The 22,561-nt window shown below is 39.8% G+C and overlaps 1 protein-coding gene across 1 annotated transcript in view; it reads left to right on the plus strand.

Moving 5' to 3' along the window:
* OGDH (oxoglutarate dehydrogenase) overlaps window positions 1-22,561 on the plus strand; it is a 281,110-nt gene that overhangs the window by 228,408 nt on the left and 30,141 nt on the right. Inside the window, exons 16-19 of the mRNA XM_053718145.1 lie at window positions 4,269-4,396; window positions 19,162-19,340; window positions 20,573-20,644; window positions 20,905-21,030. Of these exons, the coding sequence (XP_053574120.1) occupies window positions 4,269-4,396; window positions 19,162-19,340; window positions 20,573-20,644; window positions 20,905-21,030 (505 nt within the window). The remainder of the gene's footprint in view (window positions 1-4,268; window positions 4,397-19,161; window positions 19,341-20,572; window positions 20,645-20,904; window positions 21,031-22,561) is intronic.

Genomic DNA, 22,561 nt, shown 5'->3' on the forward strand with positions numbered 1-22,561 from the left:
AAATTCCTAAGATTCTATCCTTTCTTCAAGAAGGTTTGGAGAAAGGATTATCTGCAAGTTCCTTGAAGGGACAGATTTCTGCCTTGTCTGTGTTACTTCACAAAAAGCTGGCAGCTGTGCCAGATGTTCAAGCCTTTGTTCAGGCTCTGGTTAGAATCAAGCCTGTTTACAAACCTTTGACTCCTCCTTGGAGTCTCAATTTAGTTCTTTCAGTTCTTCAGGGGGTTCCGTTTGAACCCTTACATTCTGTTGATATTAAGTTATTATCTTGGAAAGTTTTGTTTTTGGTTGCAATTTCTTCTGCTAGAAGAGTTTCAGAATTATCTGCTCTGCAGTGTTCTCCTCCTTATCTGGTGTTCCATGCAGATAAGGTGGTTTTACGTACTAAACCTGGTTTTCTTCCGAAAGTTGTTTCTAACAAAAACATTAACCAGGAGATAGTCGTGCCTTCTTTGTGTCCGAATCCAGTTTCAAAGAAGGAACGTTTGTTGCACAATTTGGATGTTGTTCGTGCTCTAAAATTCTATTTAGATGCTACAAAGGATTTTAGACAAACATCTTCCTTGTTTGTTGTTTATTCTGGTAAAAGGAGAGGTCAAAAAGCAACTTCTACCTCTCTCTCTTTTTGGATTAAAAGCATCATCAGATTGGCTTATGAGACTGCCGGACGGCAGCCTCCTGAAAGAATCACAGCTCATTCCACTAGGGCTGTGGCTTCCACATGGGCCTTCAAGAACGAAGCTTCTGTTGATCAGATATGTAAGGCAGCGACTTGGTCTTCACTGCACACTTTTACTAAATTTTACAAGTTTGATACTTTTGCTTCTTCTGAGGCTATTTTTGGGAGAAAGGTTTTGCAAGCCGTGGTGCCTTCCATCTAGGTGACCTGATTTGCTCCCTCCCTTCATCCGTGTCCTAAAGCTTTGGTATTGGTTCCCACAAGTAAGGATGACGCCGTGGACCGGACACACCTATGTTGGAGAAAACAGAATTTATGTTTACCTGATAAATTACTTTCTCCAACGGTGTGTCCGGTCCACGGCCCGCCCTGGTTTTTTAATCAGGTCTGATAATTTATTTTCTTTAACTACAGTCACCACGGTATCATATGGTTTCTCCTATGCAAATATTCCTCCTTTACGTCGGTCGAATGACTGGGGAAGGCGGAGCCTAGGAGGGATCATGTGACCAGCTTTGCTGGGCTCTTTGCCATTTCCTGTTGGGGAAGAGAATATCCCACAAGTAAGGAGAAAGTAATTTATCAGGTAAACATAAATTCTGTTTTTGAAATCTTGCTTTCACTGCATTCTAGTGCTGATGTGTTTACTACACATGTGCAGTAACTCTCCTTCAGATACCTGCAGTGTATTCTAGGTTCCATAATGTCATCACCCATGATTAGAGGGAGGTGCATGAAACTTATTTAGTATTTTATATCCCTTTTAAGGTGTCTATTCTAAACATTTGTTTGTCAGGCCTACTGCACCTGGGTAAATACCTGAGAAATAAGCTTTAATTAAGACTGCTAAATTGTCTTTGCAACTAAAACTAAAGCTTTTTCTTGTGATTGCAAATCTTTAGGATTAAAGCACTGGACTAGTGGTGATTTCAAATATATATTTTGCTGCATTCCTTGTGTATGCAATTTCTTAGTTACTACCACCTCCAAGAGACCATTATTTCATATAGATTGATTTTATGCAAAAATCTATTCTTCACGATTATAAGAGCAAACCCTAACAACACTAATGTGTGTGTGTCCTACATCACTGCTGTCAAGCTGCGGCTTGTTCCTTGTCTAATAGTACACCGGACTGGCATACAGAGTTCTTTTGGGTCAAAGTTGGTATTCACTTGTGGGCTCACCTGAGAGTACAGCAGCTGTCCCTAGCAGCATACACTGGCTAGTCTTTGCAAAGACAGGAGCCCAGGTTGCCAAAATAAAATATCCTAAAATGTAGTTGTCACTTCTAGGACGAAACTTAATTTTCACACACACACTAACTCATTAGGGTGAAGTGTTGTTATACAAGCTGGGCTTGAAAGAATGAGCCAGTCAGTCTCTTAGGTTTAGCTCCCTATAGTGTATTGTCACATGACCCATACTAGTTTCCTGACCGTTTTACTGGACTGGACACCACTGGAGGTTGTGATTTCCTGAGACTGAAATATCTTAACAACATAAAGCCAAATTTGACCATTTGGTGTGTAGTAATCTTCATCTTGTATTATTACATGAATCTGGGCATATTCAGAGATAGAGTACACACGAACATATTCACAAAATATATTTACTTACATCCAAGGCCAATGTATTAAAATTCCTAAATGTGGCGTTCTACCCAACAACATCTATTAGGGGCAAGAGTCTCTTCTTTTTTTTCTTTTCTTAAAAGCTATACTGGACCCAGGAGTCTTCTAGTAAGGAGGCATAATAGCAAAAAAAACTCCACAAAGTAAGGCCAAGGAGACCATATATTTAATCATCTAACGCACTAGTTGGGTGTTCTACTTGTGTTCCTGGTCTGGTGTCTTTTTGTTCTGGTGCCAGAAAGACCTTGTAACCTTCCAAAATGTCTTCAGCCAGTTGGTTCCACCATGATCATTATAGCTCATTAACTCTGGGGGAAAAGTGTTCTTTTTAAGATTCAAGCTCACTTTACTTGGGTATTTGTAACTTCCTAGGGTTATTATCTTGAAATTTTAAAGGAACACTAAAGTCAAAATTAAACTCTCGTGATTCACAGAATACACAATTTTAAACAACTTTCAAATTCAATTTCATTATCAAAATGCGCACCATCTTATATGTACACTTTCTTAGGTACCAGCTCCTAATGAGCATGTGCAAGATATCACAGTATATGCATTTAGTGATTGGCTGATGGCTGTCACATGATAGATATAGATATATATATATATATTGGAACTAACTGAAATTTGTCAGAAAAAAAGTGCTTTAGCATTGCCTTTTTATTATGTGTTTGTTGATTATGCAATTCTACTGTATTTATTGTCCCTTTATCTACATGATCTTCTTTACGTGCTTTTAATAAGTTCTGCCCGTTCAATGCATATGCATCAGCTCAAGCAGCATCTTACAGTTTGTGCTTCCTTTCGCCTAAGCTTTTCTTTCTTTCCTTCACATTCTATGGACTACAAGAGAGTTAGAAAAATGTATACTTACCAATAAATCAATTTCTTCAAACTTAAATTAGAACTTTATAAAGGCTTTCCTGGCTTGACATATACATTTGGTTTGTGCATATTGCTCCGAGATGTTTCTAAATCGTCTTACTCCTCCCTTTCTTTAACGGAATATAAAACAATAAATACGTCATAGACATAATAATTTGCCTTAGAATAATATGTGAATGTTTGTTTTACAATTATATTAGTTGTCTAAATATTGAAAATATAAGTGTAAAAGTTATATAAAAAAATAAAAGTTGCCCATCTCTGTTTTGGCAAACTAAGCTCTGTGGAATCCCTTTTTGGACAGTCTCACTTATTGCTTGTTTTTATATCTGTCCCTGATTATTTTCAGCAGGGGAAACAGATAAGGGGCAACTTAAGTTCATATATGGCATCACCCATTATTTTATAGAAAAATTTTAGAAAACCAACAATTTTCTGAGTTAAAAACAGGAAAGGGGAAAAAAAAAAGCTTTCCAAAGATGGGGACCCCTGCATATTCATTTGTTTATTCGTCGATATAGAAGAAGGCCCCTCTCCATCAAATTGTGAAAGATCTTTCTCTCCACGCACTCCACCATTCATATAACGGCATCAAATCTCTGACACATCTTATTCTCAAAGTCCTCAAAGAGACCATGCAAAACTGTAAAGCGTTCCTCCATGGTAGTTGCAGTCATATTTGACTTTATGTAGCATATTAAAAGTAACTGCCCAACCTGGATAACTGGGTAGGGGATGTGTCAAAATCTTAATTGACCACTGCCGAATCCTGACGGTCCAGATCAGTGATTGAGGGTAAAACTTGCAGCAATCACGGTACTGTTCAATACAGTAGATTTTGATTTCTAAATCTTTTGAAGCAGAACATAGAAAAAATTAAAATGTCCCTATATATTTGTCTACTCTATAGTTATCATTTGTCTGACACGTAAATATAGCAAAATTTAAAGCAGGTAACTGTATACAATTAGTTTTTAGTAGGAGGTTTAAAATAATATATTCATATTTTTTAAAACTGTAGAAATTCCACTTGCTTTTAAGTGCATTCAAACCTGTTTCTCTTCACACAGCCATCGTCACCATGTTTTACATGATCAGAATGTTGATAAGAGGACATGCATCCCCATGAACCATCTGTGGCCCAACCAGGCTCCTTACACTGTCTGCAACAGCTCTCTTTCAGAATACGGAGTGCTAGGTAAATGTGCTGTACAGAATTGGGAGACTGCATGAGTGGGGGTTGGGAAAATACATTGCATATGTAATGAGCTGAAATTACTATGTTTTTAAACACTTTGCTGCCAGGGAGGACTGTAAATGCATTGCAGACAAGATTAATGGGGCTTTAAACTTTCATTTCTTTCATGTAATTAGCAAGAGTCCATGAGCTAGTGACGTATGGGATATACATTCCTACCAGGAGGGGCAAAGTTTCCCAAACCTCAAAATGCCTATAAATACACCCCTCACCACACCCACAAATCAGTTTTACAAACTTTGCCTCCTATGGAGGTGGTGAAGTAAGTTTGTGCTAGATTCTACGTTGATATGCGCTCCGCAGCAGGTTGGAGCCCGGTTTTCCTCTCAGCGTGCAGTGAATGTCAGAGGGATGTGAGGAGAGTATTGCCTGTTTGAATTCAATGATCTCCTTCTACGGGGTCTATTTCTTCTGTTATGTGTGATCAGTCCACGGGTCATCATTACTTCTGGGATATAACTCCTCCCCAACAGGAAATGCAAGAGGATTCACCCAGCAGAGCTGCATATAGCTCCTCCCCTCTACGTCACTCCCAGTCATTCTCTTGCACCCAACGACTAGATAGGATGTGTGAGAGGACTATGGTGATTATACTTAGTTTTTATAACTTCAATCAAAAGTTTGTTATTTTACAATAGCACCGGAGCGTGTTATTGCCTCTCTGGCAGAGTTTGAAGAAGAATCTACCAGAGTTTTTACTATGATTTTAACCGGAGTAGTTAAGATCATATTGCTGTTTCTCGGCCATCTGAGGGAGGTAAAAGCTTCAGATCAGGGGACAGCGGGCAGTTGAATCTGCATTGAGGTATGTAGCAGTTTTTATTTTCTGAATGGAATTGATGAGAAAATCCTGCCATACCGTTATAATGACATGTATGTATACTCTACACTTCAGTATTCTGGGGATGGTATTTCACTGGAATTACTCTGTTAAAAATACATTAAACCTTTTAATAGGTATTTATTATGTTAAACGTTTTTGCTGGAATGTAGAATCGTTTGCATTTTCTGAGGTACTGAGTGAATAAATGTTTGGGCATTATTTTTTCCACTTGGCAGTTGCTTGTTTTAATTGTGACAGTTTCGTTTCTCTCTCACTGCTGTGTGTGAGGGGGAGGGGCCGTTTTTGGCGCTCTTTGCTACGCATCAAAAATTTCCAGTCAGTTACTCTTGTATTTCCTGCATGTTCCGGTTCATCTCATAACAGAACTCAGGGGTCTTCAAACTTCTTTGAAGGGAGGTAGATTCTCTCAGCAGAGCTGTGAGACTTATATAGTGACTGTGATTAAAAAACGTTGCTCTGTAATTTTTATGTTTCAAATTTAATTATTGTTACTTTACTATGGGAACAAACCTTTGCTAAAAGTTGTGTTGTTTTTAAGAATTGATGCTATAACTGTTTTTCAGTTCATTATTTCAACTGTCATTTAATCGTTTAGTGCTTCTTTGAGGCACAGTACGTTTTTGTTAAATAAGATTGTAACCAAGTTGCAAGTTTACTGCTAGTGTGTTAAACATGTCTGATTCAGAGGAAGATACCTGTGTCATTTGTTCCAATGCCAAGGTGGAGCCCAATAGAAATTTATGTACTAACTGTATTGATGCTACTTTAAATAAAAGCCAATCTGTACAAATTGAACAAATTTCACCAAACAGCGAGGGGAGAGTTATGCCGTCTAACTCGCCTCACGTGTCAGTACCTGCATCTCCCGCCCGGGAGGTGCGTGATATTGTGGCGCCTAGTACATCTGGGCGGCCATTACAGATAACATTACAAGATATGGCTACTGTTATGACTGAAGTTTTGGCTAAAACAGAGTGCGCTGATAATACTAGGGCCATGTCTGATACTGCGTCACAGCTTGCAGAGCATGAGGACGGAGAGCTTCATTCTGTGGGTGACGGTTCTGATCCAAACAGATTAGATTCAGATATTTCAAATTTTAAATTTAAAATGGAGAACCTCCGTGTATTACTAGGGGAGGTTTTAGCGGCTCTTAATGATTGTAACACCGTTGCAATACCAGAGAAATTGTGTAGGTTGGATAAATACTTTGCGGTACCGGCGAGTACTGACGTTTTTCCTATACCTAAAAGACTAACTGAAATTGTTACTAAGGAGTGGGATAGACCCGGTGTGCCGTTCTCACCCCCTCCAATATTTAGAAAGATGTTTCCAATAGACGCCACCACACGGGACTTATGGCAAACGGTCCCTAAGGTGGAGGGAGCAGTTTCTACTTTAGCTAAGCGTACCACTATCCCGGTGGAGGATAGCTGTGCTTTTTCAGATCCAATGGATAAAAAATTAGAGGGTTACCTTAAGAAAATGTTTGTTCAACAAGGTTTTATATTGCAATCCCTTGCATGCATCGCGCCGATTACGGCTGCGGCAGCATTTTGGATTGAGTCTCTGGAAGAGAACCTTAGTTCAGCTACGCTGGACGACATTACGGACAGGCTTAGAGTCCTTAAACTAGCTAATTCATTTCGGAGGCCGTAGTACATTTAACCAAACTTACGGCTAAGAACTCAGGATTCGCCATTCAGGCACGTAGGGCGCTGTGGCTAAAATCCTGGTCAGCTGATGTAACTTCTAAGTCCAAATTACTTAATATACCTTTCAAGGGGCAAACTTTATTTGGGCCCGGTTTGAAAGAAATTATCGCTGACATTACAGGAGGTAAGGGCCACGCCCTGCCTCAAGACAAAGCCAAAGCTAAGGCTAGACAGTCTAATTTTCGTCCCTTTCGGAATTTCAAAGCAGGAGCAGCACCAACTTCCACTGCACCAAAACAGGAAGGAGCTGTTGCTCGTTACAGACAAGGCTGGAAACCTAACCAGTCCTGGAACAAGGGAAAGCAGGCCAGGAAACCTGCTGCTGCCCCAAAGACAGCATGAACCGAGGGCCCCCGATCCGGGACCGGATCTAGTGGGGGGCAGACTCTCTCTCTTCGCCCAGGCTTGGGCAAGAGATGTTCAGGATCCCTGGGCGCTAGAGATCATATCTCAGGGATACCTTCTAGACTTCAAATTCTCTCCCCCAAGAGGGAGATTTCATCTGTCAAGGTTGTCAACAAACCAGATAAAGAAAGAAGCGTTTCTACGCTGTGTACAAGATCTGTTATTAATGGGAGTGATCCATCCGGTTCCGCGGTCGGAACTAGGACAAGGGTTTTACTCAAACCTGTTTGTGGTTCCCAAAAAAGAGGGAATTTTCAGGCCAATCTTGGATTTAAAGATCCTAAACAAATTCCTAAGAGTTCCATCGTTCAAAATGGAAACTATTCGGACAATCTTACCCATGATCCAAAAGGGTCAGTACATGACCACAGTGGATTTAAAGGATGCTTACCTTCACATACCGATTCACAAGGATCATTACCGGTATCTAAGGTTTGCCTTCTTAGACAGGCATTACCAGTTTGTAGCTCTTCCATTCGGATTGGCTACGGCTCCAAGAATCTTCACAAAGGTTCTGGGTGCCCTTCTGGCGGTACTAAGACCGCGAGGAATTTCGGTAGCTCCGTACCTAGACGACATTCTGATACAAGCTTCAAGCTTTCAAACTGCCAAGTCTCATACAGAGTTAGTTCTGGCATTTCTAAGGTCGCATGGATGGAAAGTGAACGAAAAGAAGAGTTCTCTCTTTCCTCTCACAAGAGTTCCATTCTTGGGGACTCTTATAGATTCTGTAGAAATGAAGATTTATCTGACAGAAGACAGATTAACAAAGCTTCTAAATGCATGCCGTGTCCTTCATTCCATTCAACTCCCGTCAGTAGCTCAATGCATGGAGGTGATCGGCTTAATGGTAGCAGCAATGGACGTAGTACCCTTTGCACGTCTACATCTCAGACCGCTGCAATTGTGCATGCTGAGTCAGTGGAATGGGGATTACTCAGACTTGTCCCCTACTCTGAATCTGGATCAAGAGACCAGAAACTCTCTTCTATGGTGGCTTTCTCGGCCACATCTGTCCAGGGGGATGCCATTCAGCAGGCCGGACTGGACAATTGTAACAACAGACGCCAGCCTACTAGGTTGGGGCGCTGTCTGGAATTCTCTGAAGGCTCAGGGACAATGGAATCAGGAGGAAAGTCTCCTGCCAATAAACATTCTGGAATTGAGAGCAGTTCTCAATGCCCTTCTGGCTTGGCCCCAGTTAAAAACTCGGGGGTTCATCAGGTTTCAGTCGGACAACATCACGACTGTAGCTTACATCAACCATCAAGGAGGGACAAGAAGCTCCCTAGCAATGATGGAAGTATCAAAGATAATTCGCTGGGCAGAGTCTCACTCTTGCCACCTGTCAGCAATCCACATCCCGGGAGTGGAGAACTGGGAGGCGGATTTCTTGAGTCGCCAGACTTTTCATCCGGGGGAGTGGGAACTTCATCCGGAGGTCTTTGCCCAAATACTTCGACGTTGGGGCAAACCAGAGATAGATCTCATGGCGTCTCGCCAGAACGCCAAACTTCCTCGCTACGGGTCCAGATCCAGGGATCCGGGAGCGGCTCTGATAGATGCTTTGACAGCACCTTGGAACTTCGGGATGGCTTATGTGTTTCCACCCTTCCCGCTGCTTCCTCGATTGATTGCCAAAATCAAACAGGAGAGAGCATCAGTGATTCTAATAGCGCCTGCATGGCCACGCAGGACTTGGTATGCAGATCTAGTGGACATGTCATCCTGTCCGCCTTGGTCTCTACCTCTAAGACAGGACCTTCTGATACAGGGTCCATTCAAACATCAAAATCTAACTTCTCTGAAGCTGACTGCTTGGAAATTGAACGCTTGATTTTATCAAAACGTGGTTTTTCTGAGTCGGTTATTGATACCCTGATACAGGCTAGGAAGCCTGTTACCAGAAGGATTTACCATAAGATATGGCGTAAATACCTATACTGGTGCGAATCCAAAGGTTACTCCTGGAGTAAGGTTAGGATTCCTAGGATATTGTCCTTTCTACAAGAAGGTTTAGAAAAGGGTTTATCGGCTAGTTCATTAAAGGGACAGATCTCAGCTCTGTCCATCTTGTTGCACAGGCGTCTGTCAGAAAATCCAGACGTCCAGGCCTTTTGTCAGGCTTTAGTTAGGATCAAGCCTGTGTTTAAAACTGTTGCTCCGCCATGGAGTTTAAACCTTGTTCTTAACGTTCTACAAGGAGTTCCGTTTGAACCCCTTCATTCCATTGATATAAAGTTGTTATCTTGGAAAGTGTTATTTTTAATGGCTATTTCTTCGGCTCGGAGAGTCTCTGAGTTATCAGCTTTACATTGTGATTCTCCTTATTTGATTTTTCATTCAGATAAGGTAGTTCTGCGTACAAAGCCTGGGTTCTTACCTAAGGTAGTCACTAACAGGAACATCAATCAAGAGATCGTGGTTCCTTCCCTGTGCCCGAATCCTTCTTCAAAGAAGGAACGTCTTCTACACAATCTGGATGTAGTTCGTGCCCTCAAGTTCTACTTGCAGGCAACTAAGGATTTTCGACAAACGTCTTCCCTGTTTGTCGTGTACTCTGGTCAGAGGAGAGGTCATAAGGCTTCGGCTACCTCTCTCTCCTTCTGGCTTCGTAGCATAATTCGTTTAGCCTATGAGACTGCTGGACAGCAGCCTCCTGAAAGAATTACAGCTCATTCTACTAGAGCTGTGGCTTCCACTTGGGCCTTTAAGAATGAGGCCTCTGTTGAACAGATTTGCAAGGCTGCAACTTGGTCTTCGCTTCATACTTTTTCCAAATTTTACAAATTTGACACTTTTGCTTCTTCGGAGGCTATTTTTGGGAGAAAGGTTCTTCAGGCAGTGGTTCCTTCTGTATAATGAGCCTGCCTATCCCTCCCGTCATCCGTGTACTTTTGCTTTGGTATTGGTATCCCAGAAGTAATGATGACCCGTGGACTGATCACACATAACAGAAGAAAACATAATTTATGCTTACCTGATAAATTCCTTTCTTCTGTTGTGTGATCAGTCCACGGCCCGCCCTGTTTTTTAAGGCAGGTAAATATCTTTTAAATTATACTCCAGTCACCACTTCACCCTTGGTTTCCCCTTTCTCGTTGATTCTTGGTCGAATGACTGGGAGTGACGTAGAGGGGAGGAGCTATATGCAGCTCTGCTGGGTGAATCCTCTTGCATTTCCTGTTGGGGAGGAGTTATATCCCAGAAGTAATGATGACCCGTGGACTGATCACACAACAGAAGAAAGGAATTTATCAGGTAAGCATAAATTATGTTTTCATGGGTTCTCTGTTATCGGTCGTAGAGATTCATCTCTTACCTCCCTTTTCAGATCGACGATATACTCTTATATTTATACCATTACCTCTGCTGATTTTCGTTTCAGTACTGGTTTGGCTTTCTACAACATGTAGATGAGTGTCCTGGGGTAAGTAAGTCTTATTTTCTGTGACACTCTAAAGCTATGGTTGGGCACTTTTTTATAAAGTTCTAAATTTATGTATTCAAACATTTATTTGCCTTGACTCAGGATGTTCAACATTCCTTACCTAACCTAAGGGCTGTCCCCCTGGGCTGTGGAGTCAGTACTTCATTAAGCTCAATAATGGCAAACTTACTAATATATCTCAATGATAACTTAAGACATTTAGTTGTCTCAGGTTGGAAATGTATGAGAATGCTGGGAAAAGGAAGTATATGGCAAAAGAGAGGGAGAGAAAAGCAGAAAAAGACCATTCTTTCCTTCCGTAAGGCAGGGAGAGTCCACGACTTCCATACTGTTGGGAAATACACCTGGCCACCAGGGGGAGGCAAAGACACCCCAGCCAAAGGCTTAAATATCCCTTCCACTTCCCCTATCTCCCTGTTATTCTTTGGCTGGGGTGCCATTTCGGGTGCCAAGAAGGCAATAAGGACTGTGGACTCAGGAGGAGTCCTCCCTTAAGATCAATATATTGGAACTCCGGGCAATCTTCAATGCCTTGAAGGCTTGGCCTCTTCTGGGTTTGTCCCAGTTTATCAGATTCCAATCAGACAATATAACCTCGGTTGCCTACAGCAACCACCAGGGAGGAACGAGAAGTCCCTTGGCGATGAGAGAAGTATCTCAGATTCTAGATTTGGTGGCGACTCACAGATGTACGCTGTCAGCGATCCACATACTTCCTCAGCAGGCAATCCTTTCACCCCAAGGTGTTTGCAGAGATATGTAGCGAGTGGGGGACGCCGGAGATGGAACTCATGGCATCCTGCCTCATTACCAAGCTACCCAGGTACGGGTCGAGGGATCCTCAGGCGGAATTGATAGATGCCCTATCAGTACCATGGAGGTTCAGTCTCTGATTGCTCCATCATGGCCATGAAGGACGTGGTTTGCGGATCTAGTGGGGATGTCCTCATCTCCTCAGTGGAGGTTACCTTGTCGCAGAGATCTGCTGATACAGGGTCCCTTCTTTCATCAAAATCTAGATTCTCTGAGGCTGACTGTGTGGAGATTGAACGCTTAGTCTTAGCCAAGAGAGGGTTCTCTGAGAGTGTTATCGACACTCTGGTTCAAGCTCGTAAGCCAGTTGCTCGTCGTATCTACCATAAAGTGTGGAGGACTTACTTGTATTGGTGTGAAGAGCGTGGCTTTCTCTTGTAAGGTGTATCCAGTCCACTGATTCATCCATTACTTGTGGGATATTCTCCTTCCCAACAGGAAGCTGCAAGAGGATCACCCACAGCAGAGCTGTCTATATAGCTCCTCCCCTAACTGCCACCTCCCAGTCATTCTCTTGCAGCTCTCGACAAGGGAAGCAGCTAGAGAGATGTGGTGCATTAATGTAGTTTATCTTCAATCAAAAGTTTGTTATTTTCAAATGGTACCGGAGTTGTACTATTTTAGCCTCAGGCAGAAAGTTGAAGAAGAGTCTGCCTGTGGTCTTTGATGATCTTAGCAGGTTGTAACTAAGATCCATTGCTGTTCTCACACATAACTGAAGAGATGGGTAACTTCAACTGGGGGAATAGCGTGCAGGGTCTCCTGCTCTGAGGTATGTGCAGTTTTAAATTTTTCTAGAGAAATGATAAGCTAGAAAATGCTGACAGTACCTGATTTACCATTGTAGGGTTTCTAATTTTTCCAAAAAGGATAGAGCTGGTTTATTAAATATCAAAAAGACAATGATATAATAATTAAATCTGCCGATAAGTGCGGAGCCACAGTGGTGCAGAACAAGGGAGATTATATATCAGAGATATCTCGCCAATTGTCTGACAAAGAGGTTTATTTACCTATTTCTTATAATCCTGTTTTTGCGATTCAAAAGGAGTTAAACAAATGTATAGATGTTGCAGTTCAAAAAGGCATTGTGGGACAGGAAGAAAAAGACTTTTTGATTAATAGACATCCGAGAACACCTGTCATTTACACACTACCAAAAATACATAAAAATTTAATAAAGCCACCGGGTCGCCCAATTATGGCTGGTGTGGACAGTGTGTTCTCGAATGTCTCTGTCTATCTTGATCGAATCTTGAGAAGATTTGTGGTTGAATCTCAATCATTTATTAAAGATACTGCGGATTTCCTAAATAAATTGGAGGACATTTCTGTCTCTTTAAATAAATGTATTCTCTTCAGTATGGATGATTCCAGCCTCTACACCTCCATCAGTCATGATGGGGGGGGGGGGGGGGAGCTGTGAAGAAAATATTGGCAGATTCAAACTTATACACTGAAGATGAAAAACAATTTGTTTTTGAATTATTGGACATCATTCTTCGCTATAATTATTTTTTATTTCAGGATCAGTTTTTTTATACAGAAATATGGCACTGCAATGGGCTCCAATGTCGCCCATACATATGCCAACATATTCATGAATATATATGAAGAGAAACTAGTATATAGTAATGACTTATTTAAACAATATGGCGCCACCTGGTGGCGCTATATTGATGATGTGTTTGGCATATGGCTGGGCGACATTGGAAGCCTATTGCAATTTGTGGAAATATTGAATTCAGCCACTAGGAATATTAAATTCACTCTGGTGCATAGTGAGGAGAGTGTAGCTTTCTTGGACACATTGACACATTGGTGTTCAAAGAAAATGGAAGAATCAGGGTGGATTTATACAAAAAAGAAACTGATCGAAATGATTTACTATTAGCAAATAGTGCACATCCTCTGTCTTTAAAGAATTACCTTCCCAAGAGCCAATTTATTCGGGTATGATGCATTGTGTCAGATGACAAGACAAGTGAAATAAGGCTCAGGGAAATGGGGAATCTCTTTTTAAATAGAGGATATGATGAAAAACGTATTCAGAAGGAGATTGATGGATCATTGGAGATGACAAGAGAAAGCTTGTTGAAACCACAGGTTAAGTCTAAAGAGAAAAATGTGGACAGGCTTGTGTTTGTCTCTAAATTTAATGAATTGAGTATGCAAATCCAGAAAATTATTCATAAACACTGGTATATTTTGAAAAATTGTAATCCAGGTATACCAGAGTTCCAGAATGTACCTGTGCCAGCCTATAAAAGAGGGGTTAATCTAAGAGATACTCTAGTCAAAGCAGATATTGGCAAGAACTGATAGACAAAAATATATTACTAGTAAAAATATAGGTTGCTATCCATGTCTTGGATGCTCCCATTGTAATAACATGATAAAGGGGCCTATTTTTGTCCATCCACAATCAGGAAAAAAAAAATTGGATTAAAGATTTCTTTACGTGCAATACTGATTATGCAATATATCTCCTTAAATGCCCATGTGGGTTAATTTATTTAGGTGAGACGACCCGCAGGGTCCATGATAGGATCACTGAACATAAATCAAGCATTAGGAGAAATAATTTGAAGTCTCCGGTAGCTACTCATTTCTTAGAGGCCCAACATGGAGTTATTTGTGGAGTCCCTATGACCTCTAGGGAGAGAGGGGGGGATTGTGAACTTAGGTTTCAAGTTTTAGAACACATTGCCCCTTGTAGACAAGGTGGCGATAGAGAACAGCATCTTAAACACAGGGAGGCATTCTGGATTTTTACTTTAAACTCACTATCACCATTGGGTATGAATAAGGATTATGACTTATCTGTTTTTCTGTAAAATATGCTTTTTTCTAAAAAAAAATATCTAAGATTGGTTATCTAATCTCCTTTCTTTCCTGAATGTATAGTGTTGTATATAGAAATATGATGTTCCCCAATCTGTGTGCAATTTGTGGTGATGAAAGAAATTTAAATGAATATACTTAAGTATTTTTTACAATATTTTTTATAATATTGTGTATTGCCTCCTAATCATTGTATAATATTTCACCTCTTTCTTTCTGTGAAGGTGAATAGGTTTTTTTGATTAAAAAATAGTAAAATTAGAGTTAGGATATCTACATATGCTATTGAGCAATTTTTCTGATATGGTGTAGAAAGAGTTAAGTTATGTTGTGGTGGGTGTGTCCTAATGGGTATTTAAGGAGGATGTGGAAATGGTGTGTTTATGGCATGATTAAGGACATGTAGTCCGAAACGTTGCTGTCTTTTTTTGTGCTCTTGGCTATGAAATAAAATACAGAAGAAAATTCCATTGGAGTGCTGCTATTCTTTTTATTTTTGATCAGAATCAGGCCTGTGTTTAAACCTGTTGCTCCTCCCTGGAGCCTTAACCTTCTTAAAATTTTTGCAGCAGGCTCCATTTGAGCCCATGCATTCGGTTGATGTTAAGTTGTTATCATGGAAAGTTTTATTTCTTCTTGCTATTTCGTCTGCTTGCAGAGTTTCCGAACTTTCGGCTCTGCAGTGTGATTCCCCTTACCTTATTTTTCATGCGGATAAGGCGATCCTTCATACTAAATTGGGATTTCTTTCCAAGGTGGTTTCTGATCAAGAAATTGTTGTTCCTTCTTTTTGTCCAAATCCTCCTACTCAGAAAGAACGTCTGTTACACAATCTAGATGTTGTGCGTGTTCTAAAATTTTATCTACAAGCAACTAAGGATTTTTGACAGTCTTCTGCCCTGTTTGTGGTTTTCTCTGGAAAATGTAAGGGTTGGATGGCTACTTCTTCTACTCTTTTTCTCTGGTTGAGAAGTGTTATCAGATTAGCATATGAGACTGCTGGACATCAGCCTCCTGAGAGAATTACAGCTCATTCCACTAGGGCTGTTTCTTCTTCTTTGGCTTTCAAAAACGAAGCATCGGTGAAGCAAATCTGCAAATTTGATACTTTTGCCTCGGCGGAGGCTTCTTTTGGGAGAAAAGTTCTTCAAACGGTGGTGCCTTTTTTTAGGTCCACCTGTCTTGTTCTCCCTCCCTTTCATTCCGTGTCCTCTTGTTTGGGTATTGGTTCCCACTAGTAATTGGAATTTGTGGACTATCCATGCCATAGGAAAGAAACCAAAATTTATGCTTAGCTGATAAATTTCTTTCTTTCCGGGCATGGAGACGGCATATATTTTGGTATAAACCTCAGGCACCTCTATACCCTTGTGTTATCTTCTTTTTCCATTTTCCTTTCTTGGGAATTATGGGTAAGGGAAATGACACTTAACAGCTCTGCTAGGGTGCTCTTTGCCTCCTCCTGCTGGCCAGGAGTTGAATATCCCACTAGTAATTGGAATTCATGGACTCCCCATGCCCGGAAAGAAATGTATCAGGTAAGCATACATTTTGTTTTTAGTGTTTATATGTTGTATTTGCTTAGAAAGTGGTCTATGTTTTCCTTTGTGTGTATGTATTCTCTTTATGTGAATATACACACATTTGTTAAATTTGGTTAAAAAATTATACATAAATAAACAAATAGCAATGTGCGTGCGCTCTCACCAAAGGGTCTCCATTTGCCAGGGTGCTATCATGGTAGAACACAGTCCAAAGACCAGAGCAAAAAGTAAAGCACTCACTGGTCTACAGTCGACAATAGATCAAAAGTAGATTTTGTTTTAAGCGTGACGTTTTGGAGTTAACAAACCCCTTCCTCTGACAAACAAATACTGTGCAAACAAACCTTAAAAAGGCCTGTAGAGTCCTCCCCAATAGGTCTGCCAATGAAATCTCAGCGTGTGCAGAAGTGTCATGTAACTAAATACATAATAATGTGAGAAGTGTAAACAAAGGATCGAAATAAAAAAGAACCAAGAAAAGAAAAGTACATAGCTATAGAGCTCACCAATCCAAAGCATTGAAGTAAAACGGAGAAAAGAGACCATATAGTTCATACCAATAATGTCATGTTTCTATTGGAGGAGAAACACACACACCCCCATCACGTACAGAACAATCTACTAGCGTATTACCTGGTAGAGCCATCAGTCAAATAAACGTAACTTAGTGTTTAAATTAAAGCTTATACATATGGCTGTTGTAAAAGCCGAAATACAACCAAAGTGAAATAGCACTTTCATTATTGGTATATACCCGATAGAAAAACACATCCGATACTCACTGAATAACAACAATGCATTGTCAAGGGGACATTATGACGTCAGCGCAAACCGACAATCGGACTGCAGTACCAAGGAGAGGCGTGTAAATGTGTCAAAAGATTCACTGAATGTGGCAACGATACTGGAGGGGGCGTGCGCATATACGCAAAAGCCGATAGTCAAATATGTAAATATTTACCTGCTCCAACTGCTAAATACAAATACAAGTGCTAAATACCAATACATCCACCAACACCATTTCTCAAAACAAGACCAGTGTCACCTAACAAGAACACAAATTAAATTAAACAAAAAACCTTAAATGATAAAACAATCTCATCAAAAGATATACCATCCATAGAGAAATAAAGAAAGAAATGAGAGGGATCTTCCCGTCCCCCTACATATATATCATGAAAAACAAAAACAAAAAACAAAAGTGCAAGTAAATCACCAACGCGAGAAACAATATTATATATATAGTGCTTACAAAATGATATACAGTATCTAACAGTAAACATACCCAAAAAATAATATTAAAACAATTGTGCCAGTTATCAATAACCGTGACCGATGCTAAGGAATGGAGCTCAGGAGCTTAGGATCACAAAGACTAAGAATAAAAACCAGTGAATACGTACACACTGTGCTGATTGTATATAGTAATACATATAAAGCCATAAACCGTAAAAAACATATACATTAAAAATGAACAGATAAGCCAAAGTGTAACGTATATAGACAGAGAAAATTAATGTATCAAATTGCTCTCACTGATCAAAGTTAACAAGTGTAGAAGATAAACCGCTAGTGTTATTTGATCAGTTAAGAAACAATATAGGAACTTAAATGATAATCATATGATGACATAAGATACGTTTATGTCATCATATGATTATCATTTAAGTATCGATCCCTTTTTTTATCCACAGTGCTTTTTACACAAAGTGCATTGTATTATTGTAGTATTATTGTAATATTTTAGTAGGTCGACCTACTAGTGTGTTTTATGATGTTTTAGCATTTTATGTATGTAATTATTAAATGTATTGTATGACTTATATGTAACCAGCACCTTCAATTATCCTGGGATTTATTAATTCTACTTATTATTTATTATATTTATTTTTAGTTTGAACATATACTGTTCCTATATTGTTTCTTAACTGATCAAATAACACTTGCGGTTTATCCTCTACACTTGTTAACTTTGATCAGTGAGAGCAATTTGATACATTAATATTCTCTGTCTATATACGTTACACTTTGGCTTATCCTTTTAGCGCTCCCTAGTCTTCTAATTTTCCACTACTGTTTTTTATAGGGCTTTTGGAGAGATCCCTATTATCTAGTTGGAGTTTGTTGTAACTATTTTTTGGCGCTGGTCACACCCCTTTTTTAAAAATGAACAGACCAATACATGACAAAAGCAAGGCTGATAAATAAAGTTAGGGAATATCTAACAATGATACATCTCTATGTAGCAAGGTCACCAAACAAATTGCTTGTAACTAAAAAGTTGTTACTCAAATAGCAACCAATTAAACAAAATTAAGAACATTTATATCTAAAGAAAATAGATCTAGACTCTCATTAAGATCTGCATGGATCAAAACTCTCAAGAAATAAACATTGAAATAGATGCACCTATAGCAACAAGGGGGTGCTTAGGGGTCGCTCTCGACACTGATTATAACTGGAGTGTATAGAACACCCTACACACACACACACACACACACACACATATATACAGTATATATATATATATATATGACACACACACAGATATATTATATAGATATATAACCAATCTGCAGCAATTTCTTAGTATTCAAACATTAGTGAAAATTCCTAGCCCTGTATAATAAACGCAAATGCAAATTTTTGTTGCTACTACTAAACAAAATAATGTATTATTTATTTAATAATAATAATGTATAAGTCAGCGGATTCCAAAGTGCTATTCATGAAGTAGAAAAAAAAATCAGACTTGGGGGCTTGATGATCAAAAAACTTGTTGGCATGGAGAGAAATCTCGCAAAATCTTTGGGGGCTTTTTTTGAGCATTATATAATGCAATGCATGTGCCTCTCCTTCCCATCCAGAACTACTGCATAGTGAGAGAAACGGCTCTCAATATAAAATTTTATTTTCTAAAGTTCTTTGAGGGGTCTCACACTACTGACAAGACTTGTTAGATAATCTTGCTAGATTAGAGAGCTTTAGATCAACGGGGCTCTGCTTCCTTTACAGTCTATATCATTAAATGATGATATGTTGGTCCTTGTTCTTTTATCTCTTCACTTTATATATCTCTTTGTCTTCAGGATTTGAACTTGGTTTTGCTATGGCAAGTCCTAATGCACTAGTTTTGTGGGAAGCCCAGTTTGGAGACTTTCACAACACAGCTCAGTGTATCATAGATCAGTTCATCTGTCCTGGACAAGCAAAGTGGGTGCGGCAGAATGGCATTGTGTTGCTATTGCCTCATGGTATGGAGGGCATGGTAAGGATAGCTTGGATACTTTATTTGTTTGTAGATGCATTTTATACCTTTTTTAATATAATTTAGCCAACCAATTAGCTAGTCTGTCCCTCACCTTGATATCAGAATTCTTCTTCTTTTTTTCGGTAAAATATATGCATAATAGTGCATCCATCAACTAAGTTTAGCTTAACATTTATACATTCTGAATAATGCAGAATTCTCTTTTGTATTAAAATGCTAAAACTGTCACTTGGATCTGTGATTTTGAGATGTAGTTCTTTAACTTCAATCAGTATAGTTATTAAAGGGACATAATACCCATATGCTAAATCACTTAAAGTGATGCAGCATAAATGTAAAAAGCTGACAAGAAAATATCACCTGAACCTCTTTGTTGAGGTAAAATATCTTCCTTTTTTTACATTATACTTTTAGCTGCTGTCCAGCTGCAAGTTGAAAAAATAATAATAGCCAATCAGCATCAGCAGTGCTGAGGTAATGCTTTGCCTTTGCTGAGATCTCATGAGATTTCATAGAACTTACTTAAAGGGACATGAAACCCACATTTTTTCTTTCATGATTTAGAAAGAGAATGCAATTTTAAACATCTTTCTAATTTACTTCTATTATCTCATTTGTTTTATTCTCTTGATATTCTTTGCTGAAAAGCATATCTAGATATGCTTAGTAGCTGCTGATTGGTTGCTGCACATAGAAGCCTCGTGTGATTGGCTCACCCATATGTATTGCTTTTTCTTTAACTAAGGATATCTAAAAAATAAAGCAAAATAAATAATAGAAGTAAATTGTAATGTTGTTTAAATTTGTATTCTCTATCTGAATCATGAAAGAAATATTTTGGGTTTAGTGGCCCTTTAAACTGAATAGGGAAATAACATGACACTGCCTGCACATGACAGATGCACACTACCTTGCAATTCCTGAGACAAGCACCCTGATTGTCTGCTTAAAGTCTCTTTACAGTGGGTTGTGAATACTTAAGATATTTTGAGGTAAGATATCTTCCTTTTTTTACACAGAGATGTTCAGGTGATATTTTCTAGCCAGCTTTTTACAGTTATGTTGCATCACTTTCATGTGCTTAAATATTTGGTTATCATGTCCCTTTAAGAAGTAACGTGCAGCAGCATTAAACAGCATCATTTACAGCATTCATGCACAGCTGCATTTCCTGTACATATATACACACAATATACACAATTTTTACAGCACTTCTTGTTTGTGCTCAGGGACCTGAACATTCCTCTGCAAGACCTGAGCGTTTCCTGCAGATGTGCAATGATGACCCAGATGTATGGCCAGTAAGTAATATTTTAGTTTATTAATGCTGAACAAGGGAGCCTCAGGTGTTCTGCTTATTTCTAAAGAGCAGTTGGGCCCTTGCCCATAACCGTGCATTGGCACTATGTGATATTATTGTATGCTTGCTCTTGGGTTGGAGGGATGATAAATATCCCCTTAATAGAAGGGACGGAGTGGAAAATAGATATAATGCTCTCTGTTTTACTGTTCCTTTTTTCTTTTTTTGTCAGTTCCTATTTCTCTTTTTTTCTCTTTGCAGAAATTCTCAGAGGACTTTGCTGTGCGTCAGCTTTATGACTGTAACTGGATTGTTGTGAACTGCTCCGCTCCTGCAAACTTCTTCCATGTTCTCCGCAGGCAGATCCTTCTTCCTTTCCGCAAACCGGTACATGTCTGCATATTATACCTCTCTTGTTTTAACTTGCCCTTCTATCGCCTTTATTTCCATCCAAAGGGGAGGAGAGTCCACGGCTTCATTCATTACTTGTGGGAAATAGGAACCTTGCCACCAGGAGGAGGCAAAGACACTCCAGCCAAAGGCTTAAATACCTCCCCCACTTCCCTCATCCCCCAGACATTCTTTGCCTTTCTGTAGAAATGGAAGATATATAGAGGGCGACTCCTAGTGCAGATCAGTTAGCTTTAAATTCTCCCACTAACAACTCCCCTTGGAAGAATACTCAGACAGTGGGAAGCACACTATAGTGCTAATGCAGCCTGCTGGGTATATTGCAGTGGCCCAGCGCACATATACACTCTGGTAATGAACAGTTCCAAGGTTTTTTGCAGGATGTTCCAATAAAACAGGAGACTTCAGTGGATAAAAGGAACTTTATAAAAATCAATGAATCATATAAAAAGTCAGTAAAACACGCTACGCGTTTCTTAGAGTTAACCACTCTGTTTCCTCAGGCAAGTAATACCTTTTCTGTTTCCTCAGGCAAGTAATTCTTTGCCTTTCGTCACAGGAGTTAGGTAGATTAGTGTCGGACAATTTGGAGTAGTCTCTTAATGGAGGATAGTACTCTTCGGAATGGGACTGGAGTTTTAAGTAGTCCTGTCAGCCTCTCAGTGAGAGCCTGAATGAAAGTTAGAGTCCGGAGATGCAGGGAGAGTCTCTCTGTGAAACCATCCTGACTCCTTTTAACAGCTCCATAAGCAATCAGCGTTGACGAGTTTCGCTGCCTGCTTCCTACACTCAAGTCCATGTCAGGAGTGATGCTACTACACTGTCACACTTGAGAGGCTGTGTTCCTGTTCCACGGCATAGATTCTGGTAAGATCATTTCATTTTTATACACATAATTAGAACGCAGAAGACAGGGTCACAGTGTGATGCCTCTTACCTTTATAGAATCAAGGGTTAACATCCCTAGTAAGGGGATTATTAAACAGGGGGGTTTATACATAATATTGTTTGTGTCATTGCTGCGATATGTGGGAGATGAGGCTCTGGCAATGGGTGAACTTTAGTATCCTTCCGGGAGTATTTGCACGGCTGTTTTGGCTCGCTTTCTCCCTAGTGCAGGAGCGGTCCTGCGAGGCATTCCTTCTGACCGGGTGTGGCCTAATCTACTTCCTTGCTTGACTGGCGTGCAGGAGACGTAACAGATTCTGTGCTCCGGGTCTTAGGAGGTGGTGAGTGCTCTGGCCATTGGAAGTTATAAAGGTGCCATTGTTTATATTTTTTAACTAGTCCGTTATAGACTAAGCTATGGAGGACTCTTGACGCGTTAGAGGGTACTCCCTCTTTAACGAAGTCTAGTACCTGTGTTTATTGTGAGGAGGTTCTGGTAGATCGGCCTGCTCAACTATGTTCCCCTTGCCTAGATAAGGTCTCGACTTCTCGAAAGAAGAAAATGTCTAGTACTACTAAGCAGTCCACCTCTAAGGGCTCCCTGTCCCGTGAGGTTCGT

The sequence above is a fragment of the Bombina bombina genome, chromosome 6 (assembly GCF_027579735.1).
Source record: "Bombina bombina isolate aBomBom1 chromosome 6, aBomBom1.pri, whole genome shotgun sequence".
Taxonomy (NCBI): domain Eukaryota; kingdom Metazoa; phylum Chordata; class Amphibia; order Anura; family Bombinatoridae; genus Bombina; species Bombina bombina.